Source organism: Marmota flaviventris, chromosome 12, assembly GCF_047511675.1.
Source record: "Marmota flaviventris isolate mMarFla1 chromosome 12, mMarFla1.hap1, whole genome shotgun sequence".
Taxonomy (NCBI): domain Eukaryota; kingdom Metazoa; phylum Chordata; class Mammalia; order Rodentia; family Sciuridae; genus Marmota; species Marmota flaviventris.
The window spans coordinates 57,651,757-57,672,897 of NC_092509.1; the positions used below are offsets into that span (position 1 = coordinate 57,651,757).

At 38.8% G+C, this 21,141-nt stretch overlaps 1 protein-coding gene across 1 annotated transcript; it reads left to right on the top strand.

Annotated features, from left to right (window-relative positions):
- The first annotated feature begins 1,280 nt into the window (after window positions 1–1,280).
- Window positions 1,281–17,737, top strand: Sde2 (SDE2 telomere maintenance homolog). The gene is made up of 7 exons (XM_027954742.3): window positions 1,281–1,433; window positions 8,496–8,613; window positions 9,564–9,675; window positions 10,715–10,884; window positions 12,343–12,457; window positions 14,385–14,886; window positions 17,411–17,737. Exons 1-7 carry the CDS (start codon window positions 1,314–1,316, stop codon window positions 17,630–17,632), a joined length of 1,359 nt encoding a protein of 452 aa, XP_027810543.1. The 5' UTR covers window positions 1,281–1,313; the 3' UTR covers window positions 17,633–17,737.
- The last annotated feature ends 3,404 nt before the right edge of the window (window positions 17,738–21,141 follow it).

Consider the following 21,141-nt stretch of genomic DNA (forward strand, 5'->3'; position numbering starts at 1 on the left):
CTGAGCTACATCCCCACCTGTGGGCTGCTTACATAATACTTGATGAGACATCTATTTACCCCAGGATCACCAGGACACCCCTTTTGCAAAATATTGCTTCAGGGCACAACATGCTTTATTTTGTGTAATTTTTCTTTATCTACTGGAAAACCCATGGAGGCCCTGTCTCTCTTCCCCTCCTGTGCAAAATAAAGACAAGAGAACCTATAACTTCACTGGCATTGGAACTCGATTTTTGCTCACACTGCCTCAATTAAACAAGTTCTGAATTTTTTTCCCCCTTGGTGATGAGTGACATTGCCGCGCACCTTAACAGCAGAGAAAGCGATTCTGTGGGCCAATACATTTGTGTCTAGGAGGCATGGATATCTCCTGCTAACCCTCCTAGCTTCACACTAGCGGCTTTTAAATTGCTCAGAATTTTAGAAAGCCATAATCTCAGCATATTAAATATTAAGGGACTCCCTCAGAGTGCCAGAGCCTTAAAGTTACGTTATGCAAATCCGAACGAGCATGTTTCCATGGTGCAGAATAAAAGTTATGGCAGGGCTTTTTTTTTTTTGAAGCAGCATACTATAAACGTCACTCATGCCACTGTCTTTCACAAGGGCCCACTTGCTGTGAAATATTTTGAAAACAGAGACAAAGTGGAGATAACGCAGAGCGCAAACAGGCAGAAATGAGTAAACCGAGCTTGGCTGCTCCCAAAGAGGAAAAGGGACGCTCTGGAAATCTGAAGGAAAAAAACACGCGGCCCGCTGTTCGGGGACCTCTGTTTCCCTCGTCCCTCGAGCTGGGGGGAGCTCCCCCAGGAGAAGGAAGCAGCCCCCCCAAACCAGCTTCCGGACTGCTGCTTCTCTCCTCACACCTCCAGGGAGCAGTGCAGTCTCAGGCCACAATTCTCCGCGACCCAAAAATAACTACACAGATGCAAGGAAAAGGGCCAAAGCCCGCGGCACAGGGCGGTGCTTAGTTACAGTCTTATCGCTCACAGCCAGAACGCTGGAAACCTAACCTAGCGCCAGCCTTTTATAGCCAGTCCCTCGAGCCCCGCCTTAGCAACCACTCCTAGCAACGCCTCGCCCTCGCGCTCTGCCGGCTTATCCGCCTCAGTCAGGCCCTTCCTGTTCCCCTCCCCCCACCCGCTCGGCACGGCCGCCCGGGCCACGTGACTTGCCCCTGGGGAAGGGCCGGGCGAGTGGAAATGTGCAGGGCGGGGCGCTGGAAGGCGAGGCCTAGCGTCATCAAGATGCGACCAGATGGTTGTGGCGCTTAGTATTTCAGGGCGTCTGGAGGTTCCGGGACTAGGGAAAATGGCGGGGACTGTGGTGCTGGCGTGGATTCGCGGCCCCGGCTCCGGGTGCAAGGCGGTGCAGTGTACCTCGGACCGGTGTTCCCTACGGGATTTTATCCACCGACACTGCCAAGATCAGGTGAGGATCGCGGTTCCTGGAAGGTAGGGGAAAGGCAGCCTAGGGGCTGGGCTGGGTGCGAACAGGGTCTGTCTCGGGGTAGGTCTTATTCTCTGGGGTTTTGGGTTTGAGACTAAGTTCTCCAGTTTTAAGGTGCATCAAACTAATACTGAGACCTTTTGTGTTTTGAAGGTGGTTGCTTTGCCTCCCCATAGAAAGAGAAAAGAAAAAATGCTAATTATGGGTGTTTATTAGTTCAGCCCTGATTTACACTTTGGTTCGGTTTCTTTATCTGTAAATTAGGTATTTGGACCAGGTGACCTTTAAGGCTCATGTCCTTACATTCATAGGGACGTGCATTGTGTCTACTAACCACAAAACCCTGTTGAGTTCTTAGAGAAATATGTCCTAGCCAAACCCAGATCAAAAGACCATTGGGGAGCGGAGTGAGTTCATCTAGTCACTGGATTCCTCCAGTCGCTGGTCGGGGCCACCCACTTAAACACTGTACTGTTGAGGGCATGGATTCTTGTCTTATTATTTAGATGCTTTCGTCAATAATTTAATGTTTTTTTTTTTGTCCATGCATATTTATGAAAACCCATCAAGGACTTGTAAGGTTACCTGTATACCTGTATTCTTTTACTTAATTCCCAAGTAAGCAAGTGTTTATCAATTGTGAGATAATAAATATGTTCATTTATCTAAGAAAATTAGTGGTCCTCTTGAATCTAATTTTAAAATTTTGGCACTTGATCTAGAATTCTGATTATACACCTAATCCATGCTGTTTTTTCCGTTACTTATAAGCTTAACAAATGTTAACACTGCAAACCAAATCTTTAAAACACTAGGTCTTGTTCCATGGAGAAGCAATGTGCGTTTGCAAATAATGTGGTTTTCCAGCTTCCTGCTTTCTTTCTTGTTGCAGTCTAGTCTAAAAACAGCAGAGCTGTTTTGGACCATCTGAATGGGAAAACAATTTTGCAAAATAGTTGGCTTTTAATATACTTGAAAATAACTGATATGAAGTTTCCAAACTTACTAACAGTTGATCCAAAGTGGAACCAGAAAAAAAATAGGATCGTAACTCTCAGGAGTGATGGGAATAAGAATTTTAAAATAAGTAGCAAGAAATAGAAATGAATTCTGACAGTTATTTCACAAACATCACTATAGCAAATCTGAATAGAAACAACTTATAAAAGGGTATTTGATGAGATGTTGAAACATAAAAATAGTTCAGGTTCACATCTATGCTTTTTTAGGTGGTAGTATTGGGAATTGAACCCAAGGGCACTTTGCCACTGAGTTATGTCCCCTGTCTCTATTTATTTTTTAAATTCCAAGACCAGGTCTTGCTAATTTGTAGAAGTTTACCTTGAACTTTCCATCCTCCTGCTTCAGTCACTGGGATTATAGGTATGCACCATCATGCCTGACCCACACCTATGCTTTTAAAAGCAAAAGTGTTCTGAAATTAGAAAGTTAGTGTTAGTTCCCACTGAGAAAATTAAAATCTGTCCTGTTTTCATCAGGCATAACAGACACAGATAAAGCCATTTGCAAAGTTAATAGAAAACAGTGTTTTTCCCAAAGACATGCTACAACGGTAAAATTTTATAAACACCTCCTTAAAAATCTTGTCTTATTCACTGGGAAAACTTAGTCAAATAAATCATAGATGGATTTAAAAACTCCACTGTTTAAAATTATATCAGTGATAATGAAATATTCTACCCTTGCCTTGATGGTCTAAGTCTCTTTGATACAGAGAAGTACTCTTGATTTCCATACCAGGTGCAGAGCTTCTGATTAGGAGCTTCTGGACACAACATTCCATATCTATCTTAAATAGAGGAAAGAGGAAACTGGGTGTGTTTCACAGTTCAGACCTGATGTTGGCCCTTTTACACATAGAACTGATTTGTTTTAAGCCTGTCAAAACACTGCTTCATTTAAATTCCACCTAACTTCACCCTTGCCCCAGATCCTATTTTTCTTTTATTGGTGAGATATTCCGTGATTCTTTTGGTGTGCAATTCCCCTTTATTGCAGTGAGTCAATAAATTTTACTTGATTGAACTACAGATTTGTCCCTGATGACCCTTGAAGTGTGCTTGATAATACACAGATAGTTAATCAGATAACTCCAAATTTCTTTGTTTTTTTTTTTTTTTCTAGAGAGACTTACTTGACAAGAATCTTAACAAATAGAAGATTCAGTTTTGGTTAGTTTTCTTTTTTTTTTTTTTTTTGAGAATTTTAATATTTATTTTTTAGTTATAAACGGACACAACATCTTTGTTTGTATGTGGTGCTGAGGATTGAACCCGGGCCACACGCTTGCCAGGCGAGCGCGCTACCGCTTGAGCCACATCCCCAGCCCCAGTTTTCTTGTTTAATGAGTAGTTCTGTTTGGAAATGAAGTTTCTGCCTTCACATTAATGTCTTTCAAAGTTATTTAAAATATTAGAAATACCATACCCATTAGATAAAATATTACAAGAAATTAAAGTGACTTTTTAAAAAATAAACATTAAAACAAATATGAGATGCATTACATATTTAACTTTACAACAGTCTTAAAATAGATAGTATCTTACAGATAAGAATGATCTTAAGTTAATCACATCATTGTAGATAGCCTTAGCTCTTTTGCTTCTCTTCCAGGACATCATTTTTAGTTGGGAAAACAAATGCCAAACTACTTAAATCCAGCTGTCCATTTATTCTGCCCAGACATCTGGGCAAGTGCTGTGGTAGGGAAAAATGTAATCTCACAAATACGTTTCACTCAATTTATACCCAGTACTGCTTGGCAGCTATATTTTCCTAATCCAAAGTGGACTTCCAGGACTGCTTAGCATCCTGAACTCTGTAATCACTTGAGCAGCTGGACAGAATCTGGACTTTGCTTGTTTCCCCACATGTCACAAATATTTTTTATATATACCATGGTATTAACAGGGTGAGGAAGCCCTGGTTAATTTCATCACTCTCACTCTTATTGGTCCTCTTTCATTTCTTCTCTAAATTTTCAATACTTCCTCTTTGAGGCCCCAACTTTCTGTTCATTGAGGTAGTAAGAAGAGAATTTCCTAATTCTCATACCAGTTCCTTTACCTACCTGCCATGTATTCAGCATTTTCTTCTATTGCTATGGGTGATTTGTCCTCATTATTTCACAAATAATTCATAATTATCTTCTATTCTGCACAACATCTGTCCCCTCAGTTATTAAAGGACTTTTTTTTTTAAGCATTAGTTCTCTGTATTTCCATGTTTTTCCTTTTTACTGCTCATTTCTACCAATGTGTAAATATGAGCTCACATCCCTTCAGCTATCACTTCGATTTTCTCTGTTTTTGTTTTTCTTTTCTTTTTTGGTGCTGGAGGTGGAGTCCAGGACTTGGTCCATGCTAGGGAAATGATATCCTCAGTCTCTGGTTTTCTTTATAGAAAAAATTCTTGAAGGTAAACTCTTTTTGAGTTTTCGTTAGGCTTTTGTTCCCCTTACTCCAAACAACTTTCATGCTCATCTCTGTTTTCTATGTTGCCACATCCAGTAATCAGTCTCCAGGTTTCATTGTATTTGGAGCATCAGCATCATTTGGCATAGTTGATCATTACTTTCTCCACACTTTTTTTCAAGCAACTAGTCATCACCTTTAGTTCTCTTCTACTTCACCCCCCTAGGGCCTTGTGCACTCTACCAACTGAGTTATCTCCCCAACCCCTCATTGACCTCTCGCTGCTTCCTCCCCATCTCCCTAATCTCTAAACCTTGGAATTACCAGGGTTTGTTTTTTCTGGTAGATTTCCTCTGACCCAGTGGATTTCATCAGTGTGCTCACAACTTTCATATGTAAATCTCCAGTCCCAATATTCACCTGAACTTCAGATTTGTACATCCATCAGTTTATTTAACGTCTCCATTTGCCTAATAGACATAACAACCTGCAACTAATTTTCCCCCCAAAACTTTCTTCTCCATCCTGATAAGTGGCAAATCTATTCTCCCACTTGTCAAACCAAATTTTTATTTCTTTTAATTTCTTAGATTAAAACAAGGTAGATTTTTCTTTCTCATGTGTAAGGAGTCAGGCTGTTTGGGTTGCTCCTTGTTACCTGATTGGGCTCTGGACTCCTTATGTCTTATTACTTATATGGCCTTTACCTTAGGGAACAAGTTGGTGCTTCAACTTCTACAGTGACAAAGCAGAAGAACATATATCAAAATTTTGAACTCCTCCCCAGTTCTATTGTTTTCACTTTATCTATCCAGACCATTAGCAAATCTTATTGCCTCTACCTTCAGCGTGTCCTCAATATTTTTATTGCCTTCTGCCACTACCACATTGGCATGAGTAGCTTTCATTTCTCACCTGTATCATCACAGAAATGTCTCACTGATTTATCTTTGTAGCTTTATTTGCAACTCAACATCTAGAGTGGTCCTTTAAAAGCATAACTTTGATCATCGTCCTACTTTGTTCAACACTATGCTATAGTTGTAAAACCCTAAGTTCTTATAATGGATTTTAATGCCTTGACATTCTTGGGCTTATTTCATTCCAGCCATATTTGCCATTTTGCTTTTCCTGGAGTGCTTGAAGCTTATTCCTGCTTCAGATCTTTGTATGTGTGAGCCATGCAAATGCTAGTCAAGCACTTTACCTCTGAGCTAATTCTCATCTCTTTAAAATTTTATTTTGAGACAAGGTCTTGCCTGAACTGGCTTTGAACTTGTGGTCCTCCTACCTCAGCCTCCTAAGTAGCTGGGATTACAGGTGTGCTTCTTAGTGCTGTGCCCAGCTTCAGCTCTTTGCATTTGCCTGGTGCCTCTGTCTGGGGTGCTGTTCCCCTAGAAAAGTTCATGGCTTATTTACTCACTTTCTTTACTTCACTGCTCAAATATCGTTGATCAGAGATTTCCTGGACTAGCAATATAAAATAGATCGCCTGTCCCTTTGTCCTGCTTATTATCACTTGACATGATATGTACTTTTTTTTTCCTCATTATTTTTCTTTCCCCACTAGAATGATAGGTCCACGAGGCAGGACTTTATTTGCATAGTATTCCAACACCTGAAAGGTAGTGGACGTATTATAATAATAGAAAATGAGCAGTTAATTAATAGTTGTTGAATGAATGAATAGTTCCTTTAGAATTAATTATATGTAGCTGGCAAGTGGTGCACTTCTTCTCTGGAGGCTAAGACAGGAGGATTGAAAGTTCAAAGCCAGCTTCAGCAATTTAGTGAGGCCCTAAGCAATTTAGCAAAATTTTGTCTTAGAATTAAAAAAGGCCTGGGGATGTAGCTCAAATTGCCCTGGGCTAAATCCCTAGTCACCACCCTGCCACTGTTTTTTTTTAAAAAGGAATAATTATGTGATTTTTTTTTTTTTTAAGCTCATTTTATTTTCTCTTTTGAGACAGGGTCTCACCAAGTTTCTTAGAGCCTAACTTGCTGAGTCTGACCTTAAACTCACGCTCCTTCTACCTCAGTCTCCTGAGCCACTGGGATTATAAGTGTACCACCATGCTCTGCTGTGATATGGTTTAGAATGAGTTATTTGTAGTTTTGCTTCAGGAAGATACAAATAATGCATTTTTTCTTTTCTATTGGTTTTTAGATTTTTTTTTCTTTCCTGATGTTGTAGATTCAGCTATATAATTTCTAATTTGATGTAACTTTGAAGAATATTTTGCAGCCTCAGACACTTATGCATATAATATGTATATATACATATACATACATATTTATTATGTGAGATTGATGTATACAGAGTGGGTTTGGGTTTATTTGGGCTATAAGTTGGGGGCATCAGCAGAAGAGACAAACACTGGTGTTAGAGTCTGTAAACAAGTCAAAATAACACCTGGCATTTAGCCAGGGGAATGTTAGAGTTCGTAAACAAGTCTGGATGGTGCCTGGCAAAATGCCAGAGGGAGTGGTTTGAGAAGTAACAAAAACAAGCCATTAAGTGTGGAGATTCCTTATTGGTTGACTGATGTATCTAGTTTATGCTAATTAGATAAGCTGTGTGGAATGTATAAATACTGCTCCTGTCCTGCAATAAATGGCTCCCACTCCTGCTGTATCAACGTACACAAGTTATTCGTCACCCCCCCGATTATTCTGCTGCAGCCGGACTGCGGCACACTGGCTGCCAGGCAGTTCTAAAAATGTTAAAGCTTATATAGATTTATTAAAAACGGTACCTGTCTCTCACTCACCCCCTTCTTATCCCTATCTATACTTTTCAGGATTTATATTTTCAATTTGTGGATCAGTCTTGATGTTAACTTGATTTTACCCATTTTTTAAAATGTCAAAGGACAGAGGACCTCAGAGTTATTGGATCTGAGTCCTGTATTCTGTGGCTCAGGTGACCTATGGGAGAAGAAGAAAGTAGCTTTTGATTTCTACCAAAAAAAGACTACAGGTTTTAGGGCTGGGGATGTGGCTCAAGCGGTAATGCGCTCGCCTGGCATGCGTGGGGCGCTGGGTTCGATCATCAGCACCACATAAAATAAAGATGTTGTGTCCACCAAAAACTGAAAAATAAATATTAAAAATTCAAAACAAAAAGACTACAGGTTTTATATATCACGATTAGGTATAATAAATCCATGGATTTTGGGGGGCTGTGCTGGGGATCAAACCCAGGGCCTGTGCATGTTAGCCAACCATTCTACCTCTGAGCTACATCCTAAGCCCTGATTAGGTAATAGTTAGAAGAAAATATCTAGCATGTGTCAAATGCCTTTTTTTTTTTAATTTTTTTTTTATTTATTTAATATTTTTTTTTTTTTTTTAGTTATCGGCGGACACAACATCTTTATTTTGTATGTGGTGCTGAGGATCGAACCCGGGCTGCACGCATGCCAGGCGAGCGCGCTACCGCTTGAGCCACATCCCCAGCCCCTCAAATGCCTTTTTTTCTTTTAGTAATTTTCACTTTCATTTCAACAAATATTGATTGAATATACCATGTGCTTATTATTGAGTAATAAAAAGATAACAGGTTTCTTTCTGTAAGAAAAAGTATTAAAAAGCCTAAATTTGTCTCTAGGATGTTCCAGTGGAATACTTCTTTGTGAAATGCAATGGAGCTCTCGTTAGCACCGATGATACAGTGCAGCATGGAGCTGTTTATAGTTTGGAACCCCGACTTTGTGGTGGGAAAGGAGGTAGGACATGAATGCTGATTACTTAGTTGTCACACATCAGTAGACTTTAGCATTGTTTTGGATTAACAAACTTCTTGGTCTCTGAAGAATGCCAGCGTTGTTTTGCCTTATAAAATCCTTGATTACCTAATTTTGAGTATTTCCTCTTTTGTTCTTTTTGAAGAAGAAATAATTGTATAGTACACGTCACATGTTGAGCCAGATTGCTCTTAGGAACTCAGGTTCTAAAATTTCAGGGAAGATTAGACAAGAAAGATGACCATTAGTCTCTCCCATTTGCTGAAGAAAAGAGCTTTAAAACAGTCAAATCTCCCAATTTTACCAAGATTCTGTCTCCTTATAGTTGGGAGGGTGACCTAAAGTTGCCTTAAGAAACAACTGTTTGCTGTGGGGGGTAGATTAGGTGAGGATCTGGTTATGCTGTTATATCTAAGAAGAGAGAAAAGAAAAGAGTCAAACATGTACTTCTTGAGTTTTCTCAAAATCTACAATGATTTGTTTGGTTTTTTAGAGCATTGACATCTCAAAACTGTAATCATTCAGCTCTTTGAATTTGTATCCATAAGAATGAAATATGTCATCAACCATTTGACAGCTTCAGGTTACCTTTCCTTTTAAACTCATTCAAAAATCTCACTACGTAATTCTTGAATTATTAATCTGGGTATCTTGGAATCTCTAGCATTGGATAAAGCCCTTTGAATATTTCCACTATACAATACAGTATTTTAGAGAAGGTGAAAGGTTTGAAGTTAAATCTGAGTTATTGATCTTTTTGCCTTTGTTGCTTAGGCTAGTACCTTCATGTTTACTTTCTAAAAAATAAAAAGAGAGAGAAAGGAAACTATAGAGACAGATCACTTTTAATTTAGTGATAGACTTTTTCACAAGTTTCACTTGTAACTTTCTTTGGATATGTTTTATCTTATTCTTCAAATGTATCAACTCAGGTTTTGGATCCATGCTCCGAGCGCTTGGTGCTCAGATTGAGAAGACAACCAATCGAGAAGCTTGCCGGGATCTCAGTGGAAGGAGACTACGAGATGTCAATCATGAGAAAGCGTAAGACACCCACCTCTTTTGTTTTAAAGAGAGCAGCATACTTTCACTAGCAAATTACACATATGGCTATGCACATCAGAAATATTTACACTCTCATGGCTGGGGTTGTAGCTCAGTGGTAGAGCTCTTGCCTCATGTGTGAGGCACTGGGTTTGATCTTCGGTGCCCCATATAGATAAATGAATAAAATAAAGATCCACCAACAACTAAAAAAATATATATTTAAAAAATATTTATACTCAGTTATTATCTGATTCAATCTTTTCCATAATTTAATAATTATCTTTGGGGTTTACTTAAGTCCATAACAATATGCTAGCAATAAATATGGCACACTTTCCTGGGGAAATATCACAATCTGAGTAAGATTCTATTGATTCATGTGGAGGGCCTTTTATTTATATAAACGTAGTCACACATTGCTTAACAACGAAAACTTGTTCTGAGAAATGCCTGGTTAGACAAATTTGTTGTACTAGCATTAGAGTATACATGGACAAACCCAGGTGGTATAGGTTGATCACTCGATGCAATCAAAAGATACTTGAGGCTGCTCCTTGCTAAACATGGCACACTGTTTTACAATAAACTTTTTTTTTAACAAATAGAAATATACCTTAAAATAACAGTAGGTACTGGGGTCTAGCTTGGTGGTAGAGCACTCGTCTAGCATGTGCAAGACCCTGGGTTCAATCCCAGCACTAAAAATAAAATAACAATAAATAGTAGAGTACATTAAATACATAAATCAGTAAGTCATTTTTTTATCATCAGAGATTATGTTGTATACGTTATTGTATGTGCTGTCTTTATACCCAACTGGCAGCACCGGTTTGTTCACACCAACATCACCACAGAGAGGTATGTTATGCTTTGTGCTGCAAAGTTACTGGCCTATTGTGTCATTAGGCAGTAGAAATTTTCAGCTCCACATTACAGTTTTCTGGACCACCGTCATATATGCAATCTGTCATTGAAGGAAACACATGACTATATATAATGTGTCCATTCAATTACATCTCTTCTCCCCCTTCCTCAGAATGGCTGAGTGGGTAAAACAGCAAGCTGAGCGGGAGGCTGAAAAGGAGCAAAAGCGCCTGGAGCGCCTACAGCGGAAGCTTGCAGAACCCAAGCACTGCTTCACCAGCCCCGACTACCAGCAGCAGTGCCATGAGATGGCTGAGCGGCTAGAGGATTCCGTCCTTAAAGGTGAGAATTCCTCAGTGTAGTCCATGACACTCTGGAAGCCTGCAGTTTCAGGGTGCTCCACACTGCACACAGAGAGTCTTCTTAAGCTCTCTTGAGGGTCTTGGCCTTCTGAGAGTCTTCTAAAAGCCTTGGAACCTCTCCCTTTAAAAACAATGTATTTTAACTCTCCTCCAAACAAAACACATACACACACATTGAGCATATTTAACCCCTGAATTCCATGGGCCCCAGGTAAGAACACATTTTATATGTTTGCAGGTTGGGATAAGCCTAGTCTTTGGGAGGTCCAGACCTCATTGTATTTGCTTTCAATTTTAGCTCAAAAAAAAAAAAAAAAAAATTGGTGGGGTGTACTGGGGATTGAACCTAGGGATACCTTATCACTGAGCTATATCCTTAATCTTTTTATTTTTAATTTTTTTATTATATATATATTTTTTTAGTTATACATGGGCACAATATCTTTATTTGTTTATTTATTTTTATGTGGTGCTGAGGATCGAGCCCAGTGCCTCACATGTGTGAGGCAAGCACTCTTCAATTGAGCCACAATCCCAGCCCTTTATTTTTAATTTTTGAAACAGGGTCTCATTAAGTTGCTGAGGCCGGCCTTGAACTTAAGATCCTCCTATCTCAGCCTCTTCAGTTGCTGGAATCACAGCATGTGCCACTGTGCCTAGCAATATTTTAATTTTTTTAATATTTATTTTTTAGTTATAGGTAAACACAGTACCTTTATTTTATTTTTATGTGGTGCTGAGGGTTGAACCCAGTGCACCACGAATGCCAGGCGAGCGCTCTATCTCTGAGCCACAACCCCAGCCCCTTAAATGGTTTTTAATGAGAATAGTTCTCACTAATTTTTTGACATCCAAAGCATGTGCTAGACCTGTTGTAGGTACAGTTGAATAAAAAGATATCTATCCCTTCAAAAAAGGTTGTGATGATTGGGCATGGCGATGTATGCCTGTAATCCCCGGTACTCAGAAGCCCGAGGCAGAGGATTGCAGGTTGAGGCTAACCTCGGCAGTTTTAGCAAGACCTTGTCTCAAAATAAAATAAAACAGGCTAGAGATGTAATTCAGTGGCAGAACACCCCTGGATGTGATCCCCAGTATGGTAAAAAACAAAGATTGTGATAGAACAGGGGAAGCACAAATGTATGCAAATGACTAACATAAGAGAATAAGTAATTAGATTTGGAAAAGACTAGTTATGAACCTGTCAGCCTTAAGTTACAAATTGGACATTGGTATTTTAAAAAGCTGGTTCCAGAACCAGAACGTTTATTTGAAATCTCTGTGAACTTGAAGCTAGTCTCATTTTAGCCATATGAGATGTGGAGTATATTAAGAAATTTCAATCTAGAATTTTAGATATCAGCTCCTCTTGCAATCCAGATTATATAATTTCTTTAAATTTGGCTTTGATAGTAGAAACTATTAAATTTCTGGTTAGGTATGCAAGCTGCCTCCAGCAAGATGGTATCGGCAGAAATCAGTGAGAATCGGAAGCGGCCCAACAAATCAAATACAGACCAAGGAGCCAGTGCAAAGAAAAGAAAATGTTTTTGGTGAGTATCTTTCATTTTTATTTCAGATTGATCTTTAAGGACTGACATAATTTATTTCCTTCTTATCTATCCAGTAGATAGAAGCACATTTTTACATAATGTTTGACAGGAGCTTGGAGATTTTCCAGAGTGCTTCAGTCTTCAGGTTTTGGTGATTGTTGCATTGTTCTCACTAGTAAAGCTTTGTGCTCTGAGTGCCATTAATGGAACCTCAAGGATAATTTTTTTCCCTTGGAGTGAAACCTCAAATAGAGCTTTCTATTTGAATTACTTTTTGATATTGAAAGAGTTGATTTAAAAAATTCCAGCTGAAAGTCAAACTGTATTTCCACTTGCTTCTGTTTTCTGTTTTTTCACTGTTATCATTGAGTTCTTGACTTCTGTCATTTGTAGGTGAAAAGCACACCAACCCTTTTTCAAAACCACCATTCTTCTGATAGTTCTTTTGGCCCTCTGGTTGCCAGCTTGGTTCCCTTGGGCCAAGTTCTAGAAAATGGTGACTGCAAATGGATCTTGCTTCCTTGTCAGTCTCCCCTTTAGGGATGAAGGGATAATTATTAACCACAGGTCATGAACTGTTGAGTTCAGCTGAGAATTCTGTGTGTTCTTTGTGAGATGGGAATTAAATGTTCCTAAAAGAAGAAGTAGTAGCATTACCTGTAATTTAAAAAATTTATTGTGGTTTTTTGAGGTACAGTCCATATACAGCATATACAGCTCCTCTTGCAATCCAGATTATATAATTTCTTTAAATTTGGCTTAAATTTGGTCTGTTTTGATGGATCAGTTCTGTGGATTTTGAAAAGTATATAATATATAGTCATGTAACCATAACCCCAATCAAGGTAACAGTATTTTCGTCACCCTAAATAATTCCCTGATGCCCCTACAGTTAATTCCCTTCCTCCACTCATAGACTCTCCAACCACTGACCACCAGTGTGATGTTTGTTCTTATAATTTAGGCTTTTCCAGAATGTCATACACTTCAGTGCCTAACTTCTTTTGCTTAATATAGACTTTTTTTTTTTCTTTTTTGGTACCTAGATTGAAGCCCCAAGGGGCACTTAACCACTGAGCCACATGCCCAGCTCTTTTTATTTTTTGAGACAGGGTCTCACTACAATGCTTAGGGCCTCATTAAGTTGCTGAGGCTGGCTTTGAACTTGTGATCCTCCTTTCTCAGCCTCCCAAATCACTGGTATTGCAGGCTTACACACCATGCCTGGCTTAACAGATGTTTAAGTATCATCTGTGGTATTATATGTATCGGTAGTTCATTCCTTTTTATTGCCACATTTCATGGATATGCTACAATTTATTTATCTATTCTTCACTTGATAGATGTCTGGAGATTTTTCCAGTTAAGGGCAATTAGGAATAAAGCACGGATTTTCTTTATTATTTTATTTAATTTTCAACGGTTCAAATTAATGTGAGGAGAGCTTTAAGCAAGATCAGCTTCATTTTAAGAGCTTTACAAGTTTTAAAACAAGATTCTGGAGATGGGGTAGGGATGGGATCCTATTGGATCGTTGGTAGGGTTGGTTCTATCCCCAGATTTTTTTTTTTCCCTTCTATTTATGGCTCTGGAATTTTTTTTTTTTCTGAAATTGACCTATTCTCTATCTCAAGCTAGCATAATCAAATAATCTATTTTTTGGAGATCCCACAACTCTTTAAATAGAAGCTATAGGCCTGTTGCAGTGTCACAAGCCTGTAATTCCAGTGACTTGGGAGGCTGAGACAGGGGGATTACAAATTCGAGGCTATCCTCGATAAATTAGCCAGATCCTGTCTCAGAATAAAAAAGGACCCATTATATAGCTCGTGATAAAGCACCCCTGGGTTCAACTGTCAGTATAGTAAATACATACATACACACAAATAGAAGCTGTAAATAATATCAAACCTTTTTATTCTGACAGGTTGGACATGGAAGGACTAGAGACTGCTGAGGGATCCAGTTCTGAGAGCTCAGATGATGACAGAGAAGAAGCACCTAGTACTTCAGGAATGAGCTTCGCCACTCCAAAAAATGGCAGGGATGCTGTTGAGATGGCAGCCAGATTTCCTAGCACTTCTCAGAGAGAGGAAGAATTGAGTACAGACCTTGGATTATCAGAACAAGTACAGAGTCCAGAGACTGACCCTGGGAAGTTTATTTCAGAAGACTTATTTGCAGACCTGGGAGAGACATCTACCAAGGAGCACAGGGAGAGGATGACAGTTAGAGAAACAGAGACTAAGGAGATAAAGAAAGCAGAATGTCAAGAACTCACAGAAAGGGAAGCAGCTGGTGTTGGACTGAGTAAGAATAAAGGGACAAAAGAAATCACTGATGGAGAAATAGCTGCCAAGGTAGCTCCTGGAGAGGATAGGGAAAACGTCCCCGTTGCCAAACTGGAGGAAAGCCAGTCAGGAAATAGAGTAAGTACTTATTTTGAGTCAATGTCTAGAGCCAAATCCATTTAATCTCCATAATAAGTCATTAATATGAAAATGTGCTTTTTTCCCCCATAAGCTGCGTAGCAAAAGGCATGTTTAATACTAGGAAGTACAGATGATGGAGGAGCTTTGACACACTAGAGGGTTGGTTGTTTTTCTTTTAAGCTCTAGTGTTTATACTATTTTGCCACTAGGTGGTGTCTTTAGTGCCATTAGTTTTAAGATGCACATTTTTCACATTTTATCATCTCTGAAGTCAGATGTATAACACACACTGTAGCTTAATTGGTACTCCCCCCCCTCTTTTTTTGTGGTACTGGGGATTGACTACAAAGGTGCTCTACCCCTGAGCCACATCCCCAACTTGTTTTTTAATCTCTCATTTTGAGAAAGGATCTCGCTAAATTGCCCTAGTTGGCCTTGAACTTGTAATCCTCCTGCCTCAGTCTCCCTAGTCTCTGGGATTACAGGTGTGCACCAAATATTATTTTTTGGGTACCAGGGATTGAACTCAGGGGCACTCGACCACTGAACCATATCCCAGTCCTATTTTGTATTTTATTTAGAGACAGGGTCTCACTGAGTTGCTTAGTGGCCTCACTTTTGCTGGAGGCTGTCTTTGAACTCTTACTCCTTCTGCCTCATCCTCCCGATCTGCTGGGATTGTAGGCGTGGGCCACCGTGCCCAGCTAGGTATTCTTTTTGTTTGCTTTATTATCTTTTTTTAATTTGTTCTAATTATTTATACATGACAGCAGAATGCATTTGGGTTCATTGTACACAAATGGAGCACAGCTTTTCATTTCTCTGGTAGTATATGAAGTAGAGTTGTACCATATGTAAAGTCATACTGTGTACTTAAAGGTAATAATGTCCGTCTCCAACTAGCTATTTTTAATACATATAATAACTAGGATACATTTTGATAAATGGACCTTTAGTTTTATATGTGCTTATATTTCCTATCACTAAACTACTTATACAGTTTTTCTTTCCCATATGAGACAATTTGAACAATAATTGTCAGCTGGACATAAAGATCTTTCTAATAGAAAATTCCATTCCTTTTAAAATTATCGTTAAATCATAGGTCTCACGTTGAGCCTTTTAAAAAATCGTTTTCAGGCAGGGGCTGTAGCTCAGTGTCAAAGTGCTGGCCTACCATGCGTGAGGCACTGGGTTTGATCCTCAACACCACATAAAAATTAATAAATAAAATAAAGGCATTCTGTCCATCTACAACTACAAAAAAATTTTTTTTAAAGTTATTTTCAGGGGCTGGGGATGTGGCTCAAGCGGTAGCGCGCTCGCCTGGCATGCGTGCGGCCCGGGTTCGATCCTCAGCACCACATACAAACAAAGATGTTGTGTCCGCCAAAAACTGAAAAATAAATATTAAAAAAATCTCTCTCTCTCTCTCTTTAAAAAAATAATAAAATAAATAAATACCTTCCAGCAAAAATCTTTTAATGTTTACTCTGTGGGTTTGCATTTTAGAATAGGAGGAAAATGCTTCTGCTTGTCATTTATCTAATCAGAATCTTCCCTTACCCTGCCCCCCAAAATAAGCAAAAATGCATAAATTGCCCTTTCTGTGGATGACACTGAAGTTTTTCATGCTAATGCTTTAATTTGACCTCATCCTATCTCTAGAGTTGTAAGCATGTGGTTTGTTTAGGAATTGACCTTGGGATTTCACGAATGCTAGGCAAGAGCTACATCTTTAGCCCTAGGCATTAATTTTTTTTTTAATATTCTTTTAGTTGTAACTGAACACAATACCTTTATTTTATTTATTTATTTATTTTTATGTGGTGCTGAGGATCAAACCCAGTGCCTCACACATACTAGGCAAGCGCTCTGACACTGAGCTACTACCCCAGCCCAGGCATTTAATTTTCATATTGCATGTATACATTAGGAATTTTTTGTATTTTTATTTTGTGTTTATCTATTTATTTATTGGTACTTTACCACTGAGCTACATCCCCTGACCTTTTTATTTTATTTATTTTGAGACAGAGTCTTGCTAAGTTGCTCAGGCTGACCTGAAACTCCTAATCCTTCTGCCTCAGCCTCCCAGGTCACTGGGATTACAGGCATGCACCACCAAAACCAGATAACATTAAAAGCTTTATCCTGGCTAAAGTTTTAGAAAAATGAATAAAGGCTTGGTACAGTGGTACACACCTGTAATTCTAGCAGTTTGGGAGGCCGAGATAGGAAATCACAAGTTTGAGGCATTGGCAACTTAGAGCCTATCTCAAAATAAAAAATAAAAAGGGCTACAGATAGTTCAGTTGTAAAGTGCCATTGGATTTGTGTGACTCCCAGTACCAAAAAGAAAGAATGAACCATGGAGTAACATCTAGATGATTATTAAAATTCAGTAATAAGATAATGGCAAATTACATGATAGTTACTTGAAAAATAGTGTAGTTAACAGAAAAATGTTAACTCCTTCAGAAGGTGTTGGATTTAAATATTTTCTTTCTTTTCCCCTCAGGTTCTTGGTCAGGAAACTGTGGATTTGCTGGCATTCAGCTCTGCTGCAGAACTAGAGTTGTTGGGTTTGGAAAAACTCAAGAGTGAACTGATGGCCCTTGGACTGAAGTGTGGGGGGACGCTACAGGAACGGGCAGCAAGACTCTTCTCTGTCCGAGGACTTGCAAAAGAGCAGATTGACCCAGCTTTATTCGCCAAGCCTTTGAAAGGAAAAAAGAAATGAAGTTCATCAGAGCTGAATCCCTGTGTGTAGTCTGCTGGATAATCTGCCTAATGTGAATTTGTAGCCATCATTCCCATCAATTAAAAGCTATTTTTAACAACCCAATTCTAACTGTCCCCTTTTTTATTATTGCATTTGTAGAATTAAGTGTGAAACTATCTGGGCCTTCATGTTTTTTTGTTTTTTTTTTTGCAAGGGTGGAGGTGCTAAGGATTGAACTCAGGGCCCTTTACCATTGAGCTGCACCCCCAACCTTTTTTACTTTTTATTTTGAGAAACAGGGACTCACTCAGTTGCTAAGGCTTGCCTCAAACTTGGGATCCTCCTGCCTAGCCTCCCAAGTTGGTGGGATTGTAGGCATGTGGCACTGTTCCCAGTCTAAGAAGGTTTTTAATAATAAATAATTTGTTAAATAAAGAGCTATTGAGATTTTGGTTAGGAAAGTTATATTTTCAAGGAATTTATTCACGTGGCCCAAGTTGTCAGGTTTGTTTGTAATAGTCCTTTCTTTCCTTTTATGTCTGTAGGTACTGTGGCGAAAACTACTTTTTCATTCGAATTCTTGTAATTTCTTCTTGTTTGTTAGTTTTTGTGGCACTGGGATGGAACCCAGGACCTTGCGCATGGTAGGCAAGTGCTCCATCACTGAGGTATCTCCCAGCCCTGATACTGGTGATTTCGGTTCTCTCTTTCCTTATGAGTCCAGCACTAGGGATCTATTAACTTTGTTCATCTGATTTTCCATGAACCAATGTTGGCTTTGTTAGTTTTTCTCAATTGTTTTTGATTTCAATGATTTCTGTTCTTTATTAGTTCCTCTCTTAGTTTAGCTTGGATTTACTTTATTCTTTTTTCTTTAGCTTCCTAAGATAAGCCTTAGATCATTGAGTTGACTTTTTAGTATAAATATTTAATCTAAGTTTTCTATTAAATGCTACTTTAGTTACATCTTGACCACATTAACATTTTTATCATCATCAAGTTTAAATATTTTGATTTCCTAGAGTTCTTTGACTCATGAATTAGCTAGAAGTGTGTTGTCTAGTTAGCAAATGTTTGTCTCCCTCCCACCCCAAAGATCATATTGGTACTGATTTCTACTTTAATCCCATTGAGATCAGAAAATATCCTCTTTATAGTTTCAGTCCTTTTGGTTTTATCAAGACCTGTTTTATGACCCAGTATTTATTCTATCAATTTTTGCTTTGTAGTCTAGTGTTCTGTAACTGTTTTCCTAATCAAACAATTTTTTGGTGTCAGGGTTAGAACCAGGGCCTTAGGCATGCTAGGCCAGAACTCACTGAGCTTCGCCCCACCCCAGTACTGAACATTTTATCATTGTGAAATTTCCCTCTTTAATCTCTGGTAACACTTTTTGGTTAAAAGTCTACTTTATCTAACGTGAGTGTAGCCACTCCAGCCTTATACTTCACTATTTGCAGTGTACTTCTGTACCTTTTTCTATTCATTTACTTACTACCTCTCTGTGTCTATTTTAAAGTGTGTTTCTTACATACAGCATGTATTAAGGGCTAGCATTTTTTAGTCTATCTCGACCTTTTAATTGGTTTACCATTAAATGTAGTTTCTTTTGGGGGGTACAGCACTAGGGATTGAACCCAGAGGTGCTCAATCGCTGAGCCACATTCCCAGATTGTTTTTTTTAAATGTTGAGCAGGGTCTCACTGAGTTGCTTAGGGCCTTTCTAAGTTGTTGCGGCTGGCTTTGAAGTTACAGTCCTGCCTCAGCCTCCAGAGCCACTGGGATTACAGGAATATACCACTGTGTCCTAGCTAAATGTAATTAGTGGTTTTTTTTTTTTCTTTTTGGTACCAGGGATTAAACCCATGGGCAGCTAACCACTGAGCCACATCCTAACCTTTTTTTTTGTTTTTTATTTTGAGATAGGGTCTCACTAAATTGCTTAGAGCCTTTTTAAGTTGCTGAAGTTGGTTTTGAACTTGCTTTAGCCTCCCGAGCTGCAGGATTACAGGTGTGCGCTACTGCACCCAGCCAGTTTGATTTAGATCTAACATTTTACTGTCTTTTTTGTTGTTGTTGTTTGGTTGGATTAGTTGGTTGTTTGAGAAGTACATTTAATTTATTGGTGTTTTAGCTGTACTCTGCATAATTATTTTAGTGTTATATTATAAGGATCACAATATATGTTCCTACTTTTTCATTCTGCTAACAGTAAATATGCCATTTCACATAAAATGTAGAATCCTTTAAATCTATAGGTCGATTTATCATCCCTATCTTTTATATTGTAGTTGTCACATGTATTGAATCTATAAACTCTGTAATATAATTTATGCTTTAAATAATATGTATTTTACTTTTTTAGAGTACATTCTTTTTTTAATACATTTATTTTATGTATGTTTTATGTGGTGCCGAGGATCAAACCTACGGCCTCACACGTGCTAGGCAAGCGCTCTTCCACTGAGCCACAGCCCCAGCCCTTAAATAATATGTATTTTAAAGAAGAGAAAAAAAAATTTTTAAATGTACCTTTTTATATTTATCTGCGTATTTACCCTTCTGGAAGGTCTGGTATCATTTCTCTTCAGCCTGAAGAACTTCGTTTCTACCATTTTATGTAGCACAGGGAATAAATTTTGTTCATTTCATCACTTTAAAAATCTTGTTCCATTGTCTTCTAGTCTCTGCTGTTTCTGGTGACAAGTCAGTGGTTATTTGAATGATTGCTCCTTTATATAATGTGTCTTTTTCCATGGCTGCCTCCAGCTGTGCCTAGATGCACTTTACTCTGTGTTAATCTTCGAGAGTGCTGAACTTGTTGGCTCTGTAAATTTATGCCATTAATCAAGTTTGGAAGAATTTCAGTGATTATTTCTTAAAATCTTTTTACTATCTTGCATTTTCTGTCTTCTGGGATTTCAGTTACAACTTACAAATATGCTAAACCACTGCATGACAAGGACTCCCTTAAGTCCCCGAGTCTCTGCCTCACCAAATATTTCTGTCTTCAGATTATATAATTTCTGTGATCTAGCCAGGTTGGTGGGTGAAGTCCCTTAAGCCCTAGTTGCCCAACATCTCGTCAAAATGGGCCTGTCTCAGCACCACCACTGTGCTCTTTGGCTAGTGTCTCTAGAGGGTGTGGCCCTGGTCTGAACCTGGTGGCTACAGAGGGCAGCCATGGGATCATCACTGAATTTTGCTTCCCACAACAGGGGATCTGAGAGGCATATTTTACTGGCTGCCACAATGTTTTTCTGTTCCTTAGAATCCTTTTTCTAGCTTGGATATTAAACATTTTCACATTACTTAGGTACCTATTCAAATCTTTAAAAGCACATTCAAAGGGACTGGGTGCAGTGGACTGGATTACACCTGTAAATCCCATCTGTTTGGGAGGCTGAAGTGGGAGTTGAAGTCCAGTCTGGGCAACAAAGGCTGTTAAAAAAAAAAAAAAAAAATGCTGGGTGTGGTGGTGCAGGCCTGTAATCCCAGCTGTTTGGAAGTCTGAGGCAGGAGAATTG

Excerpts from the sequence above, each read along its gene's own strand:
- Sde2 (XM_027954742.3), top strand. The coding sequence starts at position 1,314 with ATGGCGGGGACTGTGGTGCTGGCGTGGATTCGCGGCCCCGGCTCCGGG. Across the intron at positions 10,885-12,342 it reads AGAGGATTCCGTCCTTAAAG|GTATGCAAGCTGCCTCCAGC; the intron begins GTGAGAATTCCT and ends ATTTCTGGTTAG. Across the intron at positions 12,458-14,384 it reads AAGAAAAGAAAATGTTTTTG|GTTGGACATGGAAGGACTAG; the intron begins GTGAGTATCTTT and ends TTATTCTGACAG.